General features: G+C 35.0%; 4 protein-coding genes across 8 annotated transcripts in view; 2 read left to right on the top strand and 2 right to left on the bottom strand.

Moving 5' to 3' along the window:
- Atg101 (autophagy-related protein 101) overlaps positions 1-9412 on the bottom strand; it is a 115701-nt gene extending 106289 nt beyond the window's left edge. Inside the window, exons 1-8 of one of the 3 annotated variants that reach the window (XR_013260554.1) lie at positions 9187-9377; positions 6044-6156; positions 5735-5963; positions 5428-5551; positions 5247-5354; positions 5005-5163; positions 848-2122; positions 340-492 (exon numbers count right to left, since the gene is read on the bottom strand). Coding sequence is in view for 2 of the 3 variants with exons in the window: in XM_077429918.1 (XP_077286044.1) it covers positions 2034-2122; positions 5005-5163; positions 5247-5354; positions 5428-5551; positions 5735-5963; positions 6044-6156; positions 9187-9345 (981 nt within the window). In the remaining variant the exon portion in view is untranslated. Of the gene's footprint in view, positions 1-339; positions 493-847; positions 2123-3368; positions 5164-5246; positions 5355-5427; positions 5552-5734; positions 5964-6043; positions 6157-9186 lie in introns of those variants that run through there. The other 2 variants (XM_077429918.1, XM_077429919.1) reach the window with 2 other exon arrangements.
- A 5462-nt stretch (positions 9413-14874) lies between these two features.
- levy (cytochrome c oxidase subunit 6A levy) lies at positions 14875-18333 on the top strand. The gene is made up of 3 exons (XM_077429921.1): positions 14875-14982; positions 17615-17757; positions 17840-18333. The coding sequence occupies exons 1-3, from the start codon at positions 14904-14906 to the stop codon at positions 17930-17932; spliced, it is 315 nt and encodes a 104-aa protein (XP_077286047.1). The 5' UTR covers positions 14875-14903; the 3' UTR covers positions 17933-18333.
- The window catches only part of LOC143911148 (glutathione hydrolase 1 proenzyme-like), a 38026-nt gene continuing 30669 nt past the window's right edge, over positions 18021-25377 (bottom strand). For 2 of the 3 annotated variants that reach the window (XM_077429911.1, XM_077429912.1), the window contains exons 7-11: positions 19514-19760; positions 19249-19439; positions 18942-19182; positions 18751-18864; positions 18021-18676 (exon numbers count right to left, since the gene is read on the bottom strand). In XM_077429911.1, the coding sequence (XP_077286037.1) occupies positions 18524-18676; positions 18751-18864; positions 18942-19182; positions 19249-19439; positions 19514-19760 (946 nt within the window). In that variant the 3' untranslated portion in view covers positions 18021-18523. The remainder of the gene's footprint in view (positions 18677-18750; positions 18865-18941; positions 19183-19248; positions 19440-19513; positions 19761-25377) is intronic. The other variant, XM_077429910.1, reaches the window with a different exon arrangement.
- Positions 21553-25374, top strand: LOC143911147 (sec1 family domain-containing protein 2-like). The gene is made up of 9 exons (XM_077429909.1): positions 21553-21857; positions 22106-22309; positions 22384-22689; positions 22759-22931; positions 23818-24038; positions 24117-24286; positions 24379-24671; positions 24785-24946; positions 25025-25374. Exons 1-9 carry the CDS (start codon positions 21660-21662, stop codon positions 25242-25244), a joined length of 1947 nt encoding a protein of 648 aa, XP_077286035.1. The 5' UTR covers positions 21553-21659; the 3' UTR covers positions 25245-25374.

Below are 25377 nucleotides of genomic sequence, written 5' to 3'. Positions count from 1 at the left end.
TTGTAAGGGTGTGTTTAGACTCTCAAATATATCTTGCAACAATATAAAATAAACAAAATAAGTCTATTATAGAATTTTATTTCCAAAACTAGTTTCATCCTCTTCAATTGTTGTTAAAATGTAATTCTCACAATCTAAATGCCAAGCCACAATCTAAAATACTCGGCAGTTAAGGATTTCCATCGGGAAATTCTGCAATGGTTATAAATTCAGAAATTCCGGTGTAAACCAGTCTTTATAAACATTGACACGGATTACACGACCCATGTTCAATGTTTTTTTTTTCAATGCTACCTGGAAATGCTTGGCGGGAAAAATTCTTGTTTATTTTTTACACATTCAAAAAAACAACACCGATAGGCGTATTTCAGGCTGATGAGCTTGTTGGCAAAACGCCAATCGGCGTTGGTCAGCATTCAAAGGGTTAATGAATGTATTTTTCCAAAACCAGTTCCATCTTCTTCATTGTTGTTAAAATGTAATGCTCACAATCTAAAATACTCAGCAGTTAGGGATTTCCATCAGGAAATTCTGCTATGGTTATAAATTCAGAAATTCCGGTGTAAACCAGTCTTTATAAACATTGACACGGATTACACAACCCATGTTGAATGCATTTTTTTTCAATGCTACCTGGAAAGACTTGGTGGGTAGTATTCTTGTTAACTTTTTTACATACTCAAAAAACAACGCCCATCGGCGTTTTCCAGTTCCATGGAATTGTTGGCAAAACGCCGATCGGCGTTGGTCGGCATACAAAGGGTTAATGAATGCATTTCTCCAAAACTAGTTTCATCTTCTCCATCGTTGTTAAAATGTAATTCTCACAATCTAAATGCCAAGCTACAATCTAAAATACTCAGCAGTTAGGGATTTCCATCGGGAAATTCTGCAATGGTTATAAATTCAGAAATTCCGGTGTAAACCAGTCTTTATAAACACTGACACGGATTACACCACACATGTTCAATGCATTTTTTTTCAATGCTAGCTAATTGGAAAGGCTTAGCGGGTAGTATTCTTGTTTATTTTTTACATACTCATAAAAACAACGCCGATAGGCGTATTTCAGGTTAAAGAGCTTGTTGGCAAAACGCCGATCGGCGTTCGTCAGCATTCAAAGGGTTAATGAATGTATTTTTCTAAAACCAGTTCCATCTTCTTCTTTGTTGTTAAAATACATATAATACATATAATCTAAAATACTCAGCAATTAGGGATTTCCATCGGCAAATTCTGCAATGGTTATAAATTCAGAAATTCCGGTGTAAAAAAGTCTTTATAAGCATTGACACGGATTACACCACCCATGTTCAATGCATTTTTTTTCAATGCTAGCTAATTGGAAAGGCTTAGCGGGTAGTATTCGTGTTTATTTTTTACATACTCATAAAAACAACGCCGATAGGCGTATTTCAGGTTGAAGAGCTTGTTGGCAAAACGCCGATCGGCGTTGGTCAGCATTCGAAAGGTTAATGAATGTATTTTTCCAAAACTAGTTCCATCTTCTTCATCGTTGTTAAAATGTAATGCTCACAATCTATGTAAATGCAAAGCCACAAACTAAAATACTCAGCAGTTGGAGATTTCCATCGGGAAATTCTGCAATGGTTAAAAATTCAGAAATTCCGGTGTAAACAAGTCTTTATAAGACACGGATTACATGACCCATATTCAATGCAGTTTTTCTAATGCTACCTGTAAAGGCTTAACGGGTAGTATTCTTGTTTACTTTGTACATGCTCAAAATACAACGTCTATAGGTGGTTTTCAGTCCCGTGGAATTGTTGGCAAAACGCCAATCGGCGTTGGTCAGTATTCAAAGGGTTAACAAACAACTGCGATTCATGCTGGTTGACTGCTGAATGGGTTATAAATACGATTATTTTAGTATTCAATGGGTTCAGCTGACAAGATAAGGGTTATATGTGAATGGTTATTTTATCCCGTAGGCGTGAAACTATATAGTGTGGGTGTTGAAGTGAGGGGAAACTTTTTGTCCTAAAGTAAAAGCAATGGAAAAAAAGACTCACACAATCAGTTAGCATTCTGCAAGCGATGACTCCCAAGGACCACCAGTCGACGGCATGGCCATAAGGTTCGCGATTTGCTATCTCCGGTGCTGAAAGAAAAACGAACTGAAATAAGTATTGTCGAATCAAACTATATATGTATGTATGCATTCAAATAAAAACAATAGGAATAGAAAAAAATGATAATAATCAATTCAATATTTACAATCGCCATTCATTCACACCCAATCACTCGTATTCAAATATAGTATAATTTAAAAATTATTCAATCAAAAATGTGTAACGAATACTTATCTTATATTGCTCATGAGTGAAGAATGAATCTTCTGTTGTAAATATTGATTACATTGAAAGTGTTTACACTTAAATATAATATCACAGGGAAACAAATGAACACACATAAACAAAAGGGATTAGTTTTAATAAAAAAAATACATCAATTTCAGTGATTGTTTTAATATTTTTCGAATTTCTTTTTTTTTACACATTCAAAAATAAGCATTATAATTTTCATTGATTGAAATAATTTCATTGACGAAATAAAATTTATACACATATTCGTCAGTCGCTTCAATTGCCGACTTAAAATTTTGAAATTTTCTAATTATTATTAATATTATTATGTAATTGATTTTGGACCCTAATCTAAGATATCGGAAAATTATCCTGTTAATATTTCGACACATATGCATGTATGTATATAGTAGGAAGATTTGCGAGCTCAGAATTTGCAAAATTTAAAACAAAAATTATACATATTGTACCACTAATAAATATCACTTTCAATATATAGTAGCATAAATTATTTACTATACGATGAACTAAAACTATTAAGTAAATCTTTATTTGGTACTGATAATTGAGAAAAATGTACACTAGATTAATATTTACCATACTTAAAATATTATACAAAATTTACTAATGAATAAGATAACAGTCTAAGTATTTTATTTTTAAAAACTATGTACGTATATATACATAGACTACTTATATAATATAAATTTTGTGTTGGGGTATATATATATATATATTTATATTTTTTTTTATTTATTTATAAAACACTTAATATAATATTTCCCTTGTATATATCTCAGTGTAATAATCTGTACATTTTTGGCACCTCATACGGTGCCATAAGGCAAACATTAAATTTCTAAACATATAATATTATACATACACAATTAATGTTAATGGTTATATCCATATATCTATCACAATTTCAAGACAAAAAAAAATACAATAAATGAAAAAACTACATAGAAAAATAATATGTATTATATATGAATGTGTAAAAAATAAATATAATATTTAAAATTAGTTTTTTTTTATTACTTTGTATCGAAAACCCATAGTATGCATCACAAAAATATGACTTAAATGCATAAAAACATACCAAATCACCAGAAGGATTCTGAAATTATTATTGCATAAAGATATACATAGTTTATTCTCTCACTAATACAATTTGAACTCTTCTACATCACATGAATGAAATTAATACATATACAAAAAAGAATTTTTATTTACATACACAATGAAATGTTAATTCACTAATATTAAGTAAAAAAAATAGTGAAAAATTGACACCTAGAAAGTTTACAGTTAGAAATATTACTAAATACCAAATTTTTAATTGTAAAAAAATTGTCAAATATTAAAAAACATCAGCTTGATTTCATATAAATATTAAATAATCAACTTAAAGATTAATCACCGCTCTACCCATTACGGATTCTTTTCTCCACCAAATTTCTATATCCTGAATTTCGATGTATTGTATAAGTATTTAAATTTACAGACTACTTTCCAAAATCGCATCTGTTCCACATATCAAATTTACACATTGTAACTAACAAAACGACATATTATACAAACAAAAAAAAAGTCAACAATTAACCGACACATATAAAATATAGGAAAAAATCAAGCTCTCGCAGTATAAAAATGTACGCTAAGTCTACTTTAAGTAAAAAGTACATAAAAAGAAATCGTTTACATATTCACATGTATGTATGTACGTATGTTCTACAATTCTTGTATATATATATATATACACACAAATCGAACAAAACTACACGAATGTACGAAATATACCCAATAGTATGTACAAAATCAAAAATCGATATGACACAACCTGTCATGACAGAATACTCAATCACAAAGCGAGCGTTTCTCTGATTAATTTTTTCATAGTGTTACCGACGGTGGACGCGGAAGGTCCCGCCAAGTTGTAGTTGAACTTGAACAGATACGGTTGTACGTCTTCGTAGGACGTATCGAAAATTAGGTCCAGATCGGTCTGGATGGGCACAGACGGTACGTATTCGTGCCTGTTGATGACTTCCGTCACATAGAAGACTTTGTCTTGGAGCATTTCGCCGACTTTCTCGCGACACACCTGCCGCTCGTCTTCGCTGTGAAGATTGATCAGCTCCAAACGAACGGTCCACACTTCCCAAGGTATGCACTCCGGTTGCAGGAACCAATGTTTGCGCTTCTTCTGGAAAAACTCTAAGCTAATTTGCCCGGTGACGGCTCCGTCTGTGCCTCGCAATAAATTTGAAAAGCCCGATATCTCTTTACGGACTACCTTATCTAGACCTTTCGAAGAGCAACACACATAGGTGAAGTCTATAAAATCGCAATCTACATCTGTATATCCGATTGTTCCGATAGAATAACCACCTTCTCTATTATACATGAACTTTCCGAACGATCTGTGGAATAGTATCGTATGGAATATGCTAGCTATAGCTTCGTCCACCTGCCTACCTTCCATTGTAAGAGAGAACACTTGTGATCGAGCATTCATTTTGAGGTTTTTTTTCTTATACTAACAATAATCAAAAATTATCTTAATACAAATTTTTATGACGTGCATACAAAATCACTCGGTAACAAATTCAATTATATTCTTTTGTGTAGTGAAATATAACAAATAGACAAATCTATAAAACAGATAATTGTGTACCCATATAATGTAGTGTACCACAAAGAGTTGTGGTTCGAGATCCGTACTTTAACCACTTCGACAACCCGAAATCGATCAGTTGAATGTGACCGAGAGCGTTTAAAAGAAGATTTTCAGGTTTCAAATCGCGATATATTACACCAGCATTGTGTAAAAAATCTGAAATATAAAAAAGAAAAACATTTAAATTATTATATTTATTATTATGTATGTTTCATACGAAAAAGGAAACTAGTCATTACCCAAAACTAGCGCTATTTCAGCTACATAAATCTTTACAAGTTGCTCGGGTAATTTTTTATAAGTTTCTAACCGAGACAAAAGTTCTCCACCAGGTATATATTCGGTCACTAAAACACGAGAAAAACCATATTAAATACATTGAAAGCAATAAAATGATAATATTTCAATATAAAAACATACCTATAAAAAGCCTTTTGCGACTTTGCCACTTGACACTGCTTGAAACAATAAACGGATTGTGTCCGCAAACTTCTTGAATATGAACTTCGTCTTTCACTTGCTTTATGGCACCATCAGATATAATCTGTTGTAAAGAACGAAATTTTAATAGTAATAAAATTAATTGTATGAAAAACAGTCATCATCTGAATAACTGTATATATTTTGACATCGTATAAATAAAAGCAAGTCATTGTTATCACTAGCAAAACTCAATGAATCAGAAAAATGCGTGCAGACTGTATTTAAATACGTTAACATAAATTACCTGTGACTTTGATAGAACTTTCAGAGCCGACAGTTCGTCGGTTTCAATATCTTTAACTTTATACACTTTACCAAAAGCGCCTTGCGATATTGTATTCAATAGTTCATATTTTTTTGTCTGAAAATCAGAGTTGATTTTAAACTCTGGTAAAAACAGCGATTCAACATATGGCACAGGCCAAGCAGTTTTACTAGCTAAAAGTGGGCTAGAAAGTGTCGAATTATTCCATCTGAAACGAATAAATAATGTTTTAATATTAAAAATGTCACTGAAAAATCATCGACGTATGATATAGTGTATAAAATTAACCTTCGCCTCGAGATTCTCGACCACGGACGGGTAGAGCTGTTACCAGAATAGTTACTAGCAACTGTTGCAAATGATCGGCCACTCAAATTTCCTCCAAAGCTCGAAAAACTTATCTAAAAAATTAAACAAATAAAATCTTAATTATTAAAAGTTCAGATATTTTAAACAACCAGCAGAATAAACTAGTGGTTAGCATATAATGCTTTCAACAGGCTTTGGTCACATGTTCAAATCCCACTGGTTTCTGCTGGCCAGACCTTGGATTTGTGACTCGAGGTCGATCGTTTCCTATCAGAGTTTGCCAATTTCATTGAAACGGTTCCAAAAAATTTGCAACGTTATCCATTTTCTCGCAAAATCTCGAATTTTTAGCAATCCCAAATTTCACCGAATTGTATAAAATACAGCAAATTTATTAATTTGACCATAAACGTCTTTGTGGATGTTAATTGATATGTATGTATTTATTGAATTTCGCTGAATTGTTTAAAATGCTGCAAATTTACAAATTTGACCATAGATGTCTCTGTGAATATTAATTGTTATGTATTTACGTACTTTGTATAATACTAATAATATTTGTATCAAATGTACAATATTTCTGGCCAGGAAGGCGCATTGGGGTTATCTGTTAGGTCTTCCTGGTATAAATTAAATATTAAAATATAATAAAATAGAGAAAATTTTACTTAGTTCTATATACAAATCAATACTAATTTGTTCTGTATAAGTATCATAGTTTTGAATTTTGGGAAGGAGTCAACTTTTAATGGCTTTTTGGGTCGAGTATTCATTTAATATGTTAACAATTAGTGTATTAATCATAGGTATAAGCAATTAAAATACAATATGCATTGTATTATTTGTAATATGAATATTTCAATGACAACAACAAATGTACACACAATTGAAAGAAAACTTTATTTATGACCTGATAATTATACATAGCAGCAGGGACTTTTAGATAAATAGCGTCCATGTTGTTTTCAATATACAGTTACTTTGTATAAACATATAAAATAGTATATCTAGACACTATTTTATCAGTATATTAAACATTAATTTGTTATAAAAATAATAATATGAATCATAAATAATAGAAGTTGAACTGACTGAAGTATTTCTATATGCCTATGAGAAATGGTAGTTTTTTTTGTATGCATAGTTTGGGTACATTTATCGCAATATAAGATCTCCTTTATATAGAGTTTGGGTTTGGCAAAACATATACAAAACTTAGGTCAGCAGAAATACTGACCCTACAAAAGCAGGTAGAAACCCTTTAGACAAAAGAAAATTGGGCAGTTGTAAGGAAAAAATAAATGTGGTGTTGTTTTGTATTAGTGTTATTGTAATTCGAGAATATTTAAGGTGTGGAAGCAGAATTGAAAGATGTGTCTTTGATCATAAAGGTTGAGACTGAGCTAATTAAATGTAATTAAAACAACTTGATATGAGGCTCGTAAACATTAAGGTAGAAATTTATCAGAAAGCGACACTTTAATGACGAGAAATATTTATGCTTTTGAAGATATTTTCATATAAAGTTTCTTGAAAGGTTGATAAATTATAAGTAGTTTGACTTAAATTATTTATTTTTCGTAAAAAATCAATCTGGAAAGTAAATTTGATCCATCTTAACATTTCAATTCAACAGGCTCTGCTTCAATTAATTTCAATTTCAAAAAGTCGGGATTTTCAGAGGTAATGCGAGACTCTGGATTTGTCTATTGAACACAGGGCAGTCCCGCTCAAAATAGGGACGTTTGGCAATCTGAATCGTTGAATAAATGCTGTGAAGCGACTTTGGCCTTTCATTTGGATCCTGAACCCACCCCTACGCAACAGAAGTAACTGCCAATTTAATTGAAACAAGGTTATAATTCAAAAATGTATATAAAAAATGCAGATAAGACGAAACGATAAAATGGCGTGTCGATTCGAAATCGAAACGAGCATAAAAATTGTATAAAGTTTATTGAAAGGTTGATAAATTATTTATTTTTCGTACAAAATCAATCTGGAAAGTAAGTTTGATCTATATTCTTTGTTATGGCTAGAGATAATCTACGCGTCCCTGCAAATAACAACACAAATCCAATCAGTGTTGAAAGCAAAAAAAAGCTTGTTAAAGCATGTATTGTCTGAGAAATCGACAATAGTGCCCTATATTTAAAAGGGCTGGACACCAGCGCCTTATCCATACAAACGTACTATACTTCTCCCTTCGTCAATTATGGCACTAGACAAATTATTTTTTAATATGCTATTGATATCCACCATTGGGGTGCATCTATCGATTTATTTTTTTGATTAATTATTTTTTATAGGAGCTAGGAGCCGCCAAACATATATAAAATCGCCTCTTTTTTACACCCACGAAAAGAGTCCAGCGTGCTTATTTAACGGTCGATTTTAAAAAAAATACGCCGATAGATGCACAGAAAATATCTTTCTCATACAGATGGTGAAATTTTTTTTAAAATTGGTCCAGTTTCGGAGGAGAAAATTGGAGAATACAAAACCTCGATTTTGTCAATTTAAAATACGTTTTATCTGGTCGAAGCGCAACCGTCGCATTCACTCAATATATATATTGATATATATTGTCGCATTCACTCAATATATACATTCACTCAATATATATATCGAAGAAAGGAACGGCAACAAAATTAAGGTTTCAGGTGTACAGCCCTCTTAAGGCCATTTTGTTATAAAAATCCGAAATTGTATACGTCAGCATAATTGAACTAGCACGTAAGTTGAAATGTTTAATGATAAAATGCAAAAAAAGAGATAAGACTAAAGAATAAAAAAAAAGGAATGTTTACAAATTGTAGGTTATGAAAATGGCGGATGGTGCGAACATATGATGGCGTTCGCGTAGAATGGAAACAGCTGGCGAGCCGTTGCAGTGGGTGCGAGGCCACCTGTCGATTGCAGACTGCAATGCAAACCTAATGACAGATATGCAAATTGCAACGTAATGCATTCACCAGGGGGTGGGTGGGTGGTTGGGCAAATGCGTCGCAGAAAACAACAACAAAGCAAAGGCGGGGTGGGGTGGGGTGCGTACTCTAGTATAGTGTTGTCGAATGAGTAGAGAGAAAGATCGTCGAGTGCGTATTTAGATGCGTGCTTACCTGTCGAGTTTGCGGTTGCGAGTGCGAGTGCGAGTGCGAGGGGGGCGAACGAGCGGGGGGTGGGTCGGAGAGGGAGAGGGTGGAGAGGGTGGAGCGCGTGGAGCGGGTCTCCTCGACGCGTCTGGAGGCAGAAGTGCAGGTGGAAGTGGCAGAGCCCATCGGCCGCCAACACTGACAGCTGCATCCACACCAACACCATCGACATCACCGCACCTAACCTCGCCATATACGGCCATCTATTTTTATTGTGGGTCTAGCTCACGGGACCGAAGGTGAAAAGTCCGAAAAAGCAAAGATCGAAAATCGAAAGATCAGTAGACATATAGCACGACTTGTGATATCATCTATTTCCCTCATCGAACTTAATCTGTACAAATATGACATCATCGCGTCCTCTTCTCGTACACGAAAGTTAGCCGTGGCCGCAATACTTCATCCAGATTATCCATAAAGGCGATTCGACTCGCTCTAGATACGCAATCACGAGTACACGGGAAATCCCAAGGAGCTACGCAACTACGCATCAAACATAGAACACAAAGGAAGACCTCGACCCCGTCGGAATCTTCCAGAACGTGATCTCACCAGCCCAGCTACGCGTTGCTCAAGCAACACCTTTATTTTTTTATTTTTTTAATAGTTTTGGACCATTGTGGCATTACAGGAAGAACCTAATGCGCTAAAATGGCCTACAAAAGATATAAAAACAAGTAAAATATAAATAAAGGAAAAAAGCAAAAGCAGAAAGCATGGTCAAATAAAATATGGAGGATGAACGAATGAGACGACTGGCATGTTAATGCACGTGTTTATTATATGACAGCTGAAGACAGAGGGGGTAGTGGCTCTCCGAACCCAGCCGGGTTGGTCCCCACTCGCAGGAAGGCAACCAAACTCGACCATGTCGTATAAGCGAGCCGCCACAAAAATAATAAAACAAAGTAACAAAAGGAAAATAATACATCAGAGAAAAAAAAAGTGTAAAAATCAAAAATAAAATCCATAAATCCCATTCTTTGTTTACACTGAAAAAAAAAAATTTAAAAAGTACATAAAAATTTACAAAGGAGAAAGAAAAAGTAAAATAAAATAAAACAAAATATGAATAAAATAAATTAAATCACAGCGAGGCCCAAATGGAAGAGAGTAGATTAAGATTCCACTCATACATTACATTCAAATTAAGAAAGTAATGATGAGCGCAGGTTACCAGATAAATATGTTAAAATAACATCCGATAATCTACGCTCCCCAAGGTGGAAAATATCACATTCAGGGACGGCAGCAAGGATTTCATTGAGAAGTCGAATAGCTCTTGAAATAGGAGCCATTCGAAAAAGTGCATCGTTTATAAACCAGTGCATCGTCCCCAGATGCCAGTGAGCTTCAGGAACTCGACCTAGCTCGTTTCAGTGAATCCTTTACCTACTTCGCTGTACATACAAATACACCTGTATTAATCGAGTAATAAAGATCCTCTTCAAAATTCAACTGAATTTCCATATGCCGCGAAACGGTCCAAAACCTTCAACCCCCCTATAGATCTTAAGTCGAAAGATCATAAAAAAGGGTACATGGTAAACAGTATATATATTGTATATATAATATATATTTTATTTTATTGTTAAAATCAATATACACTCGTCATTACAGATCGCTCCAATGCGACGAGTGTACGATAACGGTCAGAAATACAATAATACATATACAATCAGAATATATAACATATAACAATTAATCAGTACAGAAATAATACTCAAAGAGACATCTATGGATTATTTTTAGATTTTTGTGTACAATTTTTATACATATAATAAACACGAAATTATAGAGATATCTATAAATTTCAGATTACTGTGCATAATTTTTACAAATTATACACACAGATTTTGTGACAACAGGAAATGATCTAATACCAATTTTCAGGAACCGTTTCAACAATGATCAGATAAAATTACCAAACTCTGATAGAGAAACGATCGATTTGGAGTCACAAAACCTCCAAACCTAACCAGCAGTTTGACGAGGACTCGAACCTACGACCTCAGTGGTGCTAAATATATACGCTACCATTAAGCCAAACTGCTGGCTAATATGTGCGTGCGCAGGATACGGGAGGAAAAGTCTGTTCCTCTTGTTCCTGTTGTATCCTGCTCGCGCAAATTAAGTGAGGATCATTAGGGTGACACCACTGACTCGCTATTCGGTCAACATGCAGAACGGGGATAACGTATAAATTGTGTGTTGCGTGTTTAAATATGAAAAGATGATGCGTAGAGATTCGTGTTTTTTTCGCATTTTGCGATGGATGCTAAAAATGCTCAAATGATGCTAATTTAAACGTTTTTGTCGTTTATTTATGTATGTTCTCATATTACTATAGAAATTATATGTGTATCTATATGGAGACTGCGTCCTGTCAGTTGTAGATTGAGGAAGTATATGTGTGCTGGAGAGGATGATTAACACAATGTAATTTTGACGAGATTGTTTATTTAGTTGTAAGTTGTACACGTCCATATATGTAGCTTGAGCGAAGGAGATTAGCACGAGTCGGTCTCTCGACTTTTGTCTCGAAGTTCTCTGGATCGACTCGTTGACTGATGATTGAATAGGAACTTTGTTGACCGAGGAAAACATCTGGTGCATGGGAGTTGTCGTCGCACATGCAAGGGCTGTCCTTTGTTCTACATTTTTTGTGAAGAGCACTTATTTCGTATGGTCATTGTCGGGTGTGTCGAATTCGTTGTAATATCGTGTCTCCGGATGTGCATTTATACACATATTTGATGGATGATTGATGATTTCCAACATTACTATTTCTTAAAAATTATCGTTTTATTTTCTTTTATCGTTTTATTTCAATTGTGTTACAAAGAATTGAAATTGATTTTTATTATATCCGTTGAAACGAAAATGTTAAATTTGAAAAAAAAAATACGGGTCTCTAACGATGTAAAAGCTATGAAATTTTGGTTCGGTGATTAATCCGCAAAAAGCGATCTCACGCACTTCACTAAAATCTCGATCACGGAACATCTGGCACCAAAAACCTTGAAACCAAGCGAAATATTGTACTAACGAGAACTAGAGTGCCAGATATTCCATATTCGCGATTTTTGTGGCAACGATTGTCGTGCGTGCGATCAAAATTTGCGCAATAATCCGTTTACCGAATTTTTATATCATTTGAGATACAGATAATTTTCATTTATAATTAGATTACAAAAATATAGCGCGGAAAGAGCGATGGAGGACTTTAAATCGACTTTAACAAAGTGATCTAAACCAGAGCATCGTAACCTCTGGATATTCGCGGCACACATTGTTTATGACTCGTAGAGTTTTTCAGCTACGTACATACATATGTACTTCATTGGCAGTCGCTAGTTATTCCGTATATGCATAGGTGACAAAACGCTAACTAACATCGGTTTTCTCACTCACACGCGATCTCACTTGCACGCATTAGGCCGAAGTGCTGTTCGGGGAACAAATATTGCCGCGACACACAGGTTAAGATGCTCTGATCTTAACTCTAACTCCATGGCTTTCATCGACGATTAAACTGGAAACAAGCAAGTAGCGCGTTGTCTTTGATTTCAGTAAGTAAAAAGTGGAAATGAAGATCATGAAAACGGTAAACAGATTATTTTGCACATTGCACAACAATTGCTACAAAAATCGCGTATGATAGTTCGTGTGGGTAACTCTCAATGGGGCCGTCCACACACAAGATATCAACTAACGATATTTACTGAATCTAGTAAATACCGTGCGTTGGAACCAGAGCATCTGACACTGACGTCACCAGTTCTAAGTCAGGTGCTCAATATCAGGAGCACATGCCAGACGCTCTACACCCCTCTACTTCTCCGCTACCCCGCTTGTTGTGTAGCGGACGCGTCGACCAGTATGGAGATTTCAAAAAATCAAATTTTAGAATGCCACGAGTATATGTTGTGCCTAGATATATTGAATAAAATAAATACACGCGAACGAGGCGCACAACCAATCAACGTGAAGTGGTCCACGTGGACTAAAACGTTTGACTAATTAAAGCAACAACGATACATTCTGACCAATGGGTGCATTTTAAACTTCCGCTATAGAGATATGGCGTGACGCCCGATCGTGTCGAGGAGACGTGGAGAAGCTAAGAAGTAGAGGGGTGTAGAGCAGAGAGATGTAATAAGTATAGAGGGGCCCTTACGAATAAATAATTGTTGTCAATTTTACGCGGTACGTCTCTATAAATACGCTACATCGCACGGAATACAATCGGATCAATTTACTTATAAAAATGTATCCCATGTTGTTTATTGTGTGTTTTTGAATGTATTGTGCAATTTTTACCGATGCTTGCCCATCTTGCGAGTAATATAAACAAACAGAGAAGTTTTTATCGGACATATGTATGTACGTTGAGCACCAAGCGTCAAATACGACTGATGCTAAAATTATTTAGATCTATCCGTGGACAGAATGTCACTTGACAACAAAAGAACACCTAAAGCCACTTCTATTAATATTACATTTCTCTGGTTCGAACCATAGATCTAGAATATACATACTAGATCCGCCCTCACGTGCTATACTTGTCTCCCTTTTAGCGCATGCAAAATGGGTCTACGTGACTTGACAGAATGTTAAATTACAGAAAACGCAAATATCGGAAGGCAAAGATCGAAAATCGAAAGATCTTAAGTCGAAAGATCAAAAAAAAAAATGGTGCATGGTAAACGGTACATACTCACTTAATTTGCGCGAGCAGGATACAACAGGAACAAGAGGAACATGCTTTTCCTCCCGTATTCTACGCGCGCACATTAACACGGGAGGAAAAGCATGTTCCTCTTGTTCCTGTTGTATCCTGCTCGCACAAATTAAGTGAGTATGTACCGTTTACCATGCACCATTTTTTTTTGATCTATCGACTTAAGATCTTTCGATTTTCGATCTTTGGATTCTGATATTTGCGTTTTATGTAATTTAACATTCTGTCAAATCACGGAGACCGATGCAAAATACATGGCGCATGCACAGTTTCTCTTAGTAGGTAGGTAGGTACCGCTGCGTCGTAGGGAAAAAAACCCAACTTCCCCGGTAGTTAAACCCCCCGCATCCCTCAGTTAGTGAAGACAAGATCTCCGACCAAAATAACACGTCTGGGCCCATCTAGTGCATTATACATCAATGGTTGGAAAGTCATATTTTTGATTGGACCATATTTTTAGCTTTATCGTAATACGGTACTCATTTACCTTTATTCTTAATACCCAGTAAATATTAACGCATTATTGAATTCTAAAGCATTCGTAAAAACATCAGAGCTGTCAAAGCACAACTGTTATATTACAACTGGCGCACATTGTTGAAAGTGTATTTGCGCTTGTAGCTTATATACTTAACTAAGTTGAATTGTATTCGAATATGAATGACCTAAATCGCCGTTCGATTCACGGCATTTACTAGACCTAGTAAATATCGTTAGTTGATATCTTGTGTGTGGACGGCGCCAATGGATGGAATTTTCGGGTGCAAGATGTTCCGTGATCGAGATCGCGTTTTACGGAATAATCACCGAACCCATGAAAAACAGTGAACGATAATGGGCGTAAAAAGTGGCGTTAAGCGAATCTAGAGAACGATCGACGGAGAAAAGCAGATAGACAGATAGACGAGTTCATAGTCAGTGTGCTGGTCGACGGCTGAAAATGCAGTCGCTGAAGAAATTGAGTGCTGTAGCAGCGCTGGGGGCGAGATCCTCGTCAGCTACTGCTGGAGGACACGGCGGTAACTTCTCTCGATCCTGATCCTGAAAATACCGACATCCCACTCTTAACCCTCCGACACACTGACAGTTACATAACCGAAGAACACTCCCTGCTAATGTACAACCTGCATATCCTGCAACCTGCAACCTATTAATATCTATCAATTTATTAATAAAAATCACTCTATTGCCACATATCTACCATCGTTTCATTCCATTGATGATATATTTTCTTCTCGTCCACTTTTAAGGTTATGTGTTTCGAATCAATCAGGCATACCTAAAGTGACCATACGTCCCATTTTGAACCTGTCCCGTTGTCTCCGAGCACAGCTTCGGGACGTCGAAATGTCCCGTTTTCAAAAAGAGAGCAACACACGGTAACAATTAAAAAAAAAGTATCTGTGCATATGGCACAAGAATAAATAAAAACTAAAGCTGCTGAGTTCTATAAGATAAGCACATTAATATTTGGAGCAGTGGACTTTGTTCTTTGAAGAATTAGTAATATTTGAATGGGCGGATTTAACCAAATTACCCACGTGGGAAGAAATTCAAGGTGTAATGGATATATTGATTCAAAAGGGATTTATTAATTGTAAACAAGATACAGAAGTATTTGATGAATATTCACTTAACTATATTACACCGCAAAAAGTGACAGAATGGAACATTGGGAACGTTTCTATCGAAAGTTGTTGAAAATAATTTAAATCATAAAAACTTTCGTATAATTATTGAATATATTTTATGCCTGCCCGGAACTAATGCACCCGTAGAAAGAGTCTTCACAGATTTTTTTTTGATTTTTAAATGCTTTTTATTATTACGAAATTGTGTTCACAATACATCTTATATCTATTTTAATAGCTACTGATCTACTGATCATTTTCTATTTTACAATTTAATTTAATTTGGTTAGTAATCATAGTATTATATTATTATAATGTTAATCTACAGCATAATAGGAAATAAGAGATATAAAAAATTACCACTAACACGAAAAAACGCAATTGCAAGTCGCAGTTTTTAACCTTTCCACCGCGTACGACTACTATACATGTCCTAGCGAACATGCCCTCAGCGCGCGAGACACGCATAGATGTCTTGGAAGTTCCAACCTGTTTAAGAGCCGTCTATTGTGTTAAAATTTTATAACTTGGTTGAAAATATTACTAAATGTATACTTTACCAAATTCAATAGATGGCAGTAGTCAAAAAAAATAAATATAGGTTGTAAAATTCAAAAAAATATTACAACCTATATTTATAGTCGAAAACGCGATAGCAAAATCCGCAAAAAAGCAGCCGCGTACAGGGCATGTTCGCTAAATTTGGTGACGCGGGCAAAGGGTTAAAGCGATGTTGTTAATTAAAATAAATTTTAAGAAATCCTGCCAAGAATTTCATGCTTATTTAAAAGCAAACCCAGTAATACTTAAAAAAATTTGTTCATCAGAAAAATATAAAACAACATCATTTTTTTATGTTTATATTATTCATTCCTGTTCATTTCTTTTCTCCATCAACATAACTGTTCTTTTTATTAATAAATAACAACTATGAAAAATTACTCGTTTTCTTGAATAAACATATGTACTATTACGTAAAAATTGGTAGATGTCCCGTTTTGAGGACAAAAATAAACGATCACATTAGGTATACCACTCTTTCATTCTTTTATCGACAACATTCAATTTCCATAGCAATTGGCGCCGTCCACACACACGATATTTCCATATCCAGTTCCCATATTGCAACCTGTGGTTGCTATTTAGGAACTGGATATGGAAATATCGGATGTAGATATCGTGTGTGTGGACGGCGCCATTGGCTACGTCCACACTACAGATATTTACGAAATTTGCCATAACCAGTTCCTAAATAGCAACCACAGGTTGCAATATGGGAACTGGATATGGAAAATTTCGAAAATATCGGATGTACATATCGGTAGTGTGGACGTAGCCATTGATTCATTTCATTCATTCAGCATGTCATCAAGATTGTGTAGGATTAGTCATAGTACGAATTGTTCGGAGGTAATAAATGAACATTAAAATCTAGATCCAACATTGAAATCTGAGGACATCTTTTACTGAAAATGTTTCCACTTCAATAATTCAAAATTACTATTTCTGATAAGTGAATGTTCATTTACACTTAACAGATTTTCGGAAAATACCTACACATATGTCCGTCATTGATTTGTGAGTAATTTAAAATACAAATACTTACCATTTAATCATAATGTTTGAAGAAGACTTCTTGTATATGTGTATGATAGTGCAAGTATGCAAAATTTTCGCCTTTTTATTACATACCTCCTTTACGTTTCACTTACGATTACAATTCAGGAAAAAGTTTGCCTCTTATCCGATCGTTTTCATACTTTGCCATATTGCTCAATTTGGTCATCAATATCATAAGTAAATGGATCCTCTGCCATTACGATGGTGCAAAAATATCGTGTAAGTCGCGTTTGAAATCTACCCGGCGAGATAGTCGTTGACGTTTATCCACCGTTGGTTTATTAGTTTTAAACATAGATGGCGGTAGTAAAATAAAATTATTGGTATTTATATTCAAAATAATAATTTCTCAACGATTTAATATAGTCTGTTTTTAATTGAAATTCTGTTTCACTTTCAGGTGGTGCCGATTTTTGGAAAAAATTATTCTACTTTGGGGGCTTGCCAGCTATCGGTTTGGGTATGATCAACGTGTATGTGAATTTGGAAGAGCCCCAACGACCGGAGTTCATTGCTTATGATTATTTGCGCGTTCGTAATAAGGTGAACCTTTTTTTGTTAAATTACTTAATGCTAAACAAAATGTTACATCTTGCATTACATTTTAATTATTTTTCTACTTTAGCGATTCCCATGGGGCGACGGAAACAAAAGCTTTTTCCACAATCCTCATGTTAATGCACTTCCCGATGGTTACGAAGAAACCGATCACCATTAATATGTATAATATGTTGTATAATTTAACGAGTCAGCGGCAAATGTGTGTTTCTTAGCGGAATGCTTACATAATGTAGAAAAAAATGTTTATTTCATAATTTATTTGTTCAAAAAATAAACTTACAACTCCATTAAAATTGTTTTTACAAAGTACAACGTTTTTTATGTATCTGAACAAGATTCCTAATTATTTATATATTTTAATTGTCTAGCTAGCATTTATTTAGATAATTAAACACTTATCAACAATTCAGTTATAATAAACTGTAAAAAGTATACATACATGAAATGTTGCCTATACAATATGTCAAAATGAATGATTCATCTTTCCTTAGATACTAAGGATAAGATATTTCAGAGAATGTATCATTTTTGGTTATAAGAAGCAAATTTTAATGTGTATGTTTTATTTTTAATACCTCTCAAATTAATAATATCAAGTAGTGTCTAATAAATATTGAGTTGAACATCACAAATCAAATGAGAACCAAGCAAGATTCTTAAAAACATTCTAACTTGTTAAATTACGCCACTTTAACATTGAGGAAGCGACTAAATCAATGTTTTGAAATTAAATACACTTCACATAAATTTAATGATCTAATCCGGAAACATCTCCACCTTTTCTATAATCGGCATTGGCGTGAATACCAGTTGCATTTTTATAAAGACTGCAAATAATTGAACCTCTGTCTTCATAACGCTCCAGTTTGTGACCTATTTTCTGAAGTCCTTTTAGAATTTGCTAAGAAAAATAAAAAAAACGTAAATTTTTATTCAGAATATTATATTAAGAGCGAGTTTTCATGTTGGATCAACCTTTGTGTTTCCGTATTCGTATGAAACTTCCTTCGGTTCCAGTTGATGATGTATTCTCGGTGCATCGACGGCTTGCTTTATGGTTTGCTCGAACCAAAATGTTCTCATTATAACCTGAAATTAATAAACGACAACTGCTGAAGAAGTATCAACTATTGATGTTGAGTTATGTGTGTGCGTTAAAATCTCACGAGTGCAACGGCAGTGGTAATTTTGGTTCCTCCGGAAGCTCCAATGACCATTTTCACATTGAAATCTTTGTCGACAATTATGCTCGGACTCATCGAAGACATAGCACGCTTTCCAGGTTCGATCAAATTAGCCGGAGAACCAGGGAGTCCGAAAATATTTGAAAATCCGGGGGATGAAAAATCGTCCATGCAACTGTTCATGATAATACCTGTCTCTTTAGTTGTGAAACCTGCGCCAAAACTAAAAAAAATCAATGACATAGTAATGATGCTGTATTTTATATACTATGCTGTATTTTATGCTTACTAAAAATTTATTGTGCTTGTAACGGATACGGCATCGCCATTTGGAGCTAATACTGATATATGAGCTGTTCCACGATCAGCTTTGTTAATGAAATTTGCGCCGTAATGTTTCGATTCGGAGAAGGTTTCATTGTCGTGGATTTGAAGTTGTGTATTTTTGGCAAATTCAGCTGATGTTAAATTTTTTAATACCTACGATAAAATACTTATGGTGAGAAGTCTCGAAAATATAGAGGAAATCGATAAGTCGTATGGATTTGGTTTACATCTGTTATGTTGACAAAATCCATGTCGCCTAGTAGAGTTCTTTGTGCGTATGCATATTTGAATGCTTCTATGATTCTATGGTAAGTAAGAATCGACGATTCATCACTGGCGATACTTCCTTTATTCAAATTATAATTACTTAAAATATTTAGTATAAATCCTAATATGGCACCGCTTCCGGGTGGAGGAACTGTAAATAATTTATCTTCGCCAAGCGATGTATTTATCGGTGGACTCCATTTGACTCTGAAAGGGTAAAAATATCATCAATTGTAATTATTATTTTAAAAGATTTTTAAATTTATCAAAAACTTCTTGTAAAGGTCTGTTCATACCTATCCAGCACGATCCGTATCCTGCAGGTGTCATGCAAGTGCGGATAGTATTCTTTGGTACATTATATGGACGTATTCATACTCCATTCGCGCATGCGCATTTACGCATTCATGCGCGTCCATATAGAATGTACCAAAGAATACTATCCGCACTTGCATGACACCTTCAGGATACGGGTCGTGCTGGATAGGTATGAACAGACCTTAAATGGTACTAGTTGCAATCATAAAAAGCAGATTGAAAGAGAAACACCACAGCTATTAGCCACTGAGATTTTGAAGTTTAAAAATAAAGAGTCTTGTAATAATATAAAGAACTTTTGTGTATTTGATGGTGCTCCTGTTACACTATTAACTACTAGTATTGTGTCGTTTGCTACCAATTGGTGTTAATTTATTGTTTTAGCTTAACAGCTACTTATAGGGCCGGGTCACACCGTGCAACTTTGTCGGCCGACTAGTTGCGCGACACGAAAAAATGTATGGAAATGTGTGCGACAAACAAGTTGACGGGTGTGGCATGTCCCATCTACCAGCATACATTGGTCTGGTCGCCCTCAACCAAGTCGCACGGTGCGGCCCGGCCCATAGCGTTTTCATTGTAACGAGAGAAGAAGCGGAATTAAAGCTCAAAAAATAAATCGTACAAAATTGCATCGAATTGGCTGATTAATGTTGTGGCATATGCCAAAAGGAGCCGCCGTTATAATTGGTTTTCGAGGTTTATCTCCAGGCTTAAGTGCTGTCGGCTAACAATGGAGACCCCCGAATGGACTTAGTGGTCGGTAACGGCACCCAGCCACTTCCCGCTCGAGTTCTCAGAACTGACAGCGCGAAAGTGTGGGACTGCATGCTGAGACAGTGGGACTGCATATCTATTACGTGACTATAACAATAGGTAAACAAACGCGTCGAGGAAGATGCAGTGAGCGACCTGCCTTTTATAAACAGGTACTTAGGATATACCAAGGCATTCTGGACGGAGCACTGGCAGTGCGTGGATCTCCTCAATCACCCAATGAATGCTGTGAAGCGACTTTGGCCTTTTATTTGGATCCTCCACGCACCCCTACGCAACAGTATAATACAAATCGTGAAAGAAAAGTAAAAAATCTAAATTGGATAAAAAAATTATAAATATTTAGGGGGGTGGGGGGTGGAAATGACCCATATAAATAAAATTCTTCTTTTTATATTTTTAACAGTATTTAAATTCATACCAAACATTAAAATAAAAATTTTAAATATTTAAATTCATTTAAACGGTAAGTGAGATTTTTTATTTAAATTGACTGATTCTGGAAGCCTTTGAATGGCTACGTTTACACTACCGATATCTACACCCGACATTTAGGAATTTTTCCATATCCAGTTCCCATATTGCAACCTGTGGTTGCTATTTAGGAACTGTTTATGGAAAAATTCCTAAATATCGAGTGTATCGGGTGTAGATATCGGTAGTGTAAACGTAGCCATTCAAAGGCTTCCAGAATCAGTCAATTTAAATAAAAAATCTCACTGAATCGAAGGGAAAATTATATCACAAATAAATATATTTCGGATAAATACTCAAAAACGCCCAAGTGGATGGTAAACGGATTATTTCGCACATAACGTGTGCGAGATCGCTCGTGCGGAATAATCACCGACCCGGATGGATTTGTAGAAATTGAATACCGGCAATGGTTATAAAATGCGTTGTTACGGCGCGCGACGACTGACATATAACGTGGCTGTCAGTTTGACAGTTGGTGGACTACGTAGTGTTCGTCTATTTATTGGCCTCATAAATGTCATGAAAACTTAAATCATGGACTCGGAGCAACAGAATATTGTCGACTATGTCGGTGACTATCACAAATATTGGTGGCAGCAAGTTTACCAACGAGTATTGGGCGGAGTTGTCTTCATCGAAGACTGTTTAGCGGAATGTTTGCATTGGGACGGTGGTCTTTTTAACCTGGTCGACGCTGGGGCCATTTCTGTCAAGTGCTTATCGTCCTTTGAGGTTAGTTACTCTCGCATAACCAGTACCATTCGTCAAGAAACACCCACCCCTTGTTAGAAATTTCATTGAAATGCGTATTGCTTGTACGTATTATCAAATTTTATTTAATTATTATTCATGTCATATGTAAAAACAAATGATTTTATTCGCATTTTTATATAAAAAAATAATACCGAGGATAAGATCCCAGACAACGACTGGTACTTGTTACCTAACAACCAAACAATTTTTAATACTGATTATTTTAGAGTGGCGATGAGAATCAAAAGAAAGCGGTATTTATAACACGCGGTACAAGCGCCAATTTGAATTCCATACAAGAAATTTTACTGAACAGTCATTTTGTCAGTTGCATTTTGATAACCAACGCCGATTCCAATATTCTGTCATCCGAATCTGACGTCACCTACGACGAATTAAAAGAGACCGTAGGAAAATGGATGTCAAAAAAGGTATTTTCAATACGACGCATATGCAACTTGATAATTACTTGAAATATAATCGCTATTTTTATGTTTTAATGAAGGAATGTATGGTAGAAATCGTACATACGCCGTTGTTTGGCGTATCTATTACAAATAACATATTCATTACACCGGTGTTCAGTAAGCTGTATCCGAAATTTGGACACGGCCTATTTCCAACACAAACGTCGATGCTAGATTTGCATTCACTATTATTGGACGACAAAAATGAAGTGAGAAGACTAGCCTCGTCGATAGATAGCTTTTTGGAATATCTCGGAGTGAAAGAAGACATTTTTTACTTGGGACCCTTTAGTTCAGTGCTGGCAGGAGTTTTAGAACACTTACCGTCGGGCACACGAAGAAAAGTAGGTCATAATTATGCTTAAATTTTCTAATAACATTTAAATTATTAATCAAATTTTTAATTAATACAGAATGCTTCTGGACAAGCTTCGATAGTATTCATAGATCGTACGTTAGATATTTGCGGCGTGACTACGCATAGTTCGAACTCAGTTCTGGACAAGTTGATGACTCTATTGCCTAGGTTTCCAGGTCACTCTACCGACCTTGCTGTTGACATATCTCCACTCTGTGAAGCAGACATGTGGGTATCTGAATGTGTTTTAAACTTTTTTGTATGTGTCTATAACATAGATGTAGAATATACCTAGATATGCCATTACATACAAATTTCGTTGGAGATCTTGTCGCCACTAACTGAGGGTTTAACTAGCGGGGAAGTGGCGAAAAAAAGGAAGGAACGCAGCGGTCGGCAGTGGTCAGCAACCAGTTTATGTACATATGTACATGCACTGAAGTTTTATTTTATTTATAACTCTATTTTATTGGACACTCCGCGTGACAGTAAACCAAACTAATAAAGCCATATTAAGAAAAAAATATTTAGCTATACACACTATATTAAACTACAAATGTATGTTACTATAATAAAACCATCATTAACTATTACAATATTTAAACATTAGTAACTTCCACAAGGATCAATTTTAAAGCTGACACTTTAATATTTAGTTCATTGTTTGTAGGTTTAAACTTAATGTCGATTTCTGAATTTCCTTCAGTGCCAACAAGATATACGCGTGCATTTAGTGACACCTATGGTAGAGGTTGTCGGCCGCTGTTCCTTCAATGCATAGAAGACTACATACATCGCGCCGATATTTCATTATATGTTAAAATACTACTACAATTGAAGACATTATATGTTAATTCTTACTTATGATATGTGATGCCATCCGCCTTTTTATGTTTCCTTGAGTAATTGTAACACAATTTCACTAAACACGTTGGCATTTTCGAAAAATATCAATCGACCTTCCTACATAGAAGCTAAATAGCTACGGAGAGAGAGTGTGCATGATCTGTACTTTTTTTTGTGTGTGCATGGTCCGACAGGGTGATCGGCTTAGAGCGTCAGGGCGTATCTATGGTATTCTATATCTATGGTCTCTAATAAATTATTTTTATAGGGTGACCATTACTGACGACGTTCATTTAAGTCCAGGCTGCATCGTACATGTAGACAATGAAAGCAATCGGCAAAATTTTGAATACTTTGTGAACAAAACTCAAACCGAGGTCATGTTCGGTCTATACAGTAAACTCATGCGAATAAATAATATGAGCCCGGGGAAATTTCCACCGAGAGTTACGGCTCAAAATTTAGAGAAACTTATTAGCACATATAAAGGTGATTGTCTATTATCTGTATTATATGTATGTATAAACTTCAGTTTTCTTCACATTTCATACGATGATTAATATTCAGGTAATTATAAGATCATCGAAGCAAACTCGGGTCTTTTGCAACAGTCTCTGGGAATTGTACAAGCACTCAAGTCTCCCGACGTTCAACAGATTGATTTGTTGATGTGTTTGGAGAAACAAGTTTTACAAAGTATTACCACGAGTAGAGATTCCACTAGTGTATTATCTCAGGTTTTTATATTGATATATGTGTAGTTTAAAAAATATTTATCATTCATTCATTCATATATATGTACATGAGTAAATCATCGAATTGTTTTCAGATAAGTCACATTATAAAATCATGGAAACAAAGAGGATTGTCTTTAGAGCGTTTGTTGTCCCTTCTCGTTTACATTTATTCTTTGGCTGGTGGATATATCACTTTTTCTGAGGCACAGGAAAAAACCTTGCACGAATCCTTAAGCACTGCTATATACGAAAATAAAAACAATATTACGTCTTGTTTTGAAAGTTTAGACGATGCTATTCACTGCAAAGAAGATGCCGACTTCTTAACAGACTTTATCATAAATAGATTAAAAGATTTGTCAAAACTCAGAGATAATTTGACGAGGTGCGTTTTAAAATTTGGTTGTGGCTATTTGCAACAATTTGAAAATGTTGGCAAAAATTTTGCCAACATTTTCAAATTAAATATGCCCAATATTAAATTTGATTTACTTTTAGGTATAAATCGGTTATCAATGTGATTGACAAAGTTTCGCCATCTGAGTATAAGGGAGTTTTACAGCAATTGATTGGTGATATTGTGGATATCAGACGACCAGATATGCCAGATTTGAAGTGTAGAACGGCCGGTCTTAAAGATTTTTTGTTAAGTGGTTTCAAGTATGTTTTTTTCAACTACTCTTTACAAAGTATGATTTTAGGCGGTTTTTTTTTTTAATTTTGTTTTAAAATCCACAGCATTCTCATGAGTACAACGTCTAAAAATGCACAAAATATTTCTAAACATCCCTTCGATAATCCACTTGTGATTATTTACGTTATTGGTGGAATCACAGCTGAAGAATGCTTCAAGATTCATCGTGATATTATGATCAGTGGAACGGATATCAATGTTATCATAGGATCTACTTCATTGGTAAATCCGGTAGAGGCAATGAAGCAGGCTTTATTTATTTAAAAAATTGCGAACAATCAGTAACCGTAAAAGAATTGCTCTCGAAAGCTGTGAAGATCTATTTATTATATGTATTTAATGAATATTAAAATAATTCCATTATAAATATTAAATGAATAAAAATTAAAAAATTACA

The sequence above is a fragment of the Arctopsyche grandis genome, chromosome 4 (assembly GCF_051622035.1).
Source record: "Arctopsyche grandis isolate Sample6627 chromosome 4, ASM5162203v2, whole genome shotgun sequence".
NCBI lineage: Eukaryota > Metazoa > Arthropoda > Insecta > Trichoptera > Hydropsychidae > Arctopsyche > Arctopsyche grandis.
The sequence above is the reverse complement of the archived record's forward strand: the minus strand, read 5'-3'. Positions and strand labels throughout refer to the sequence as shown.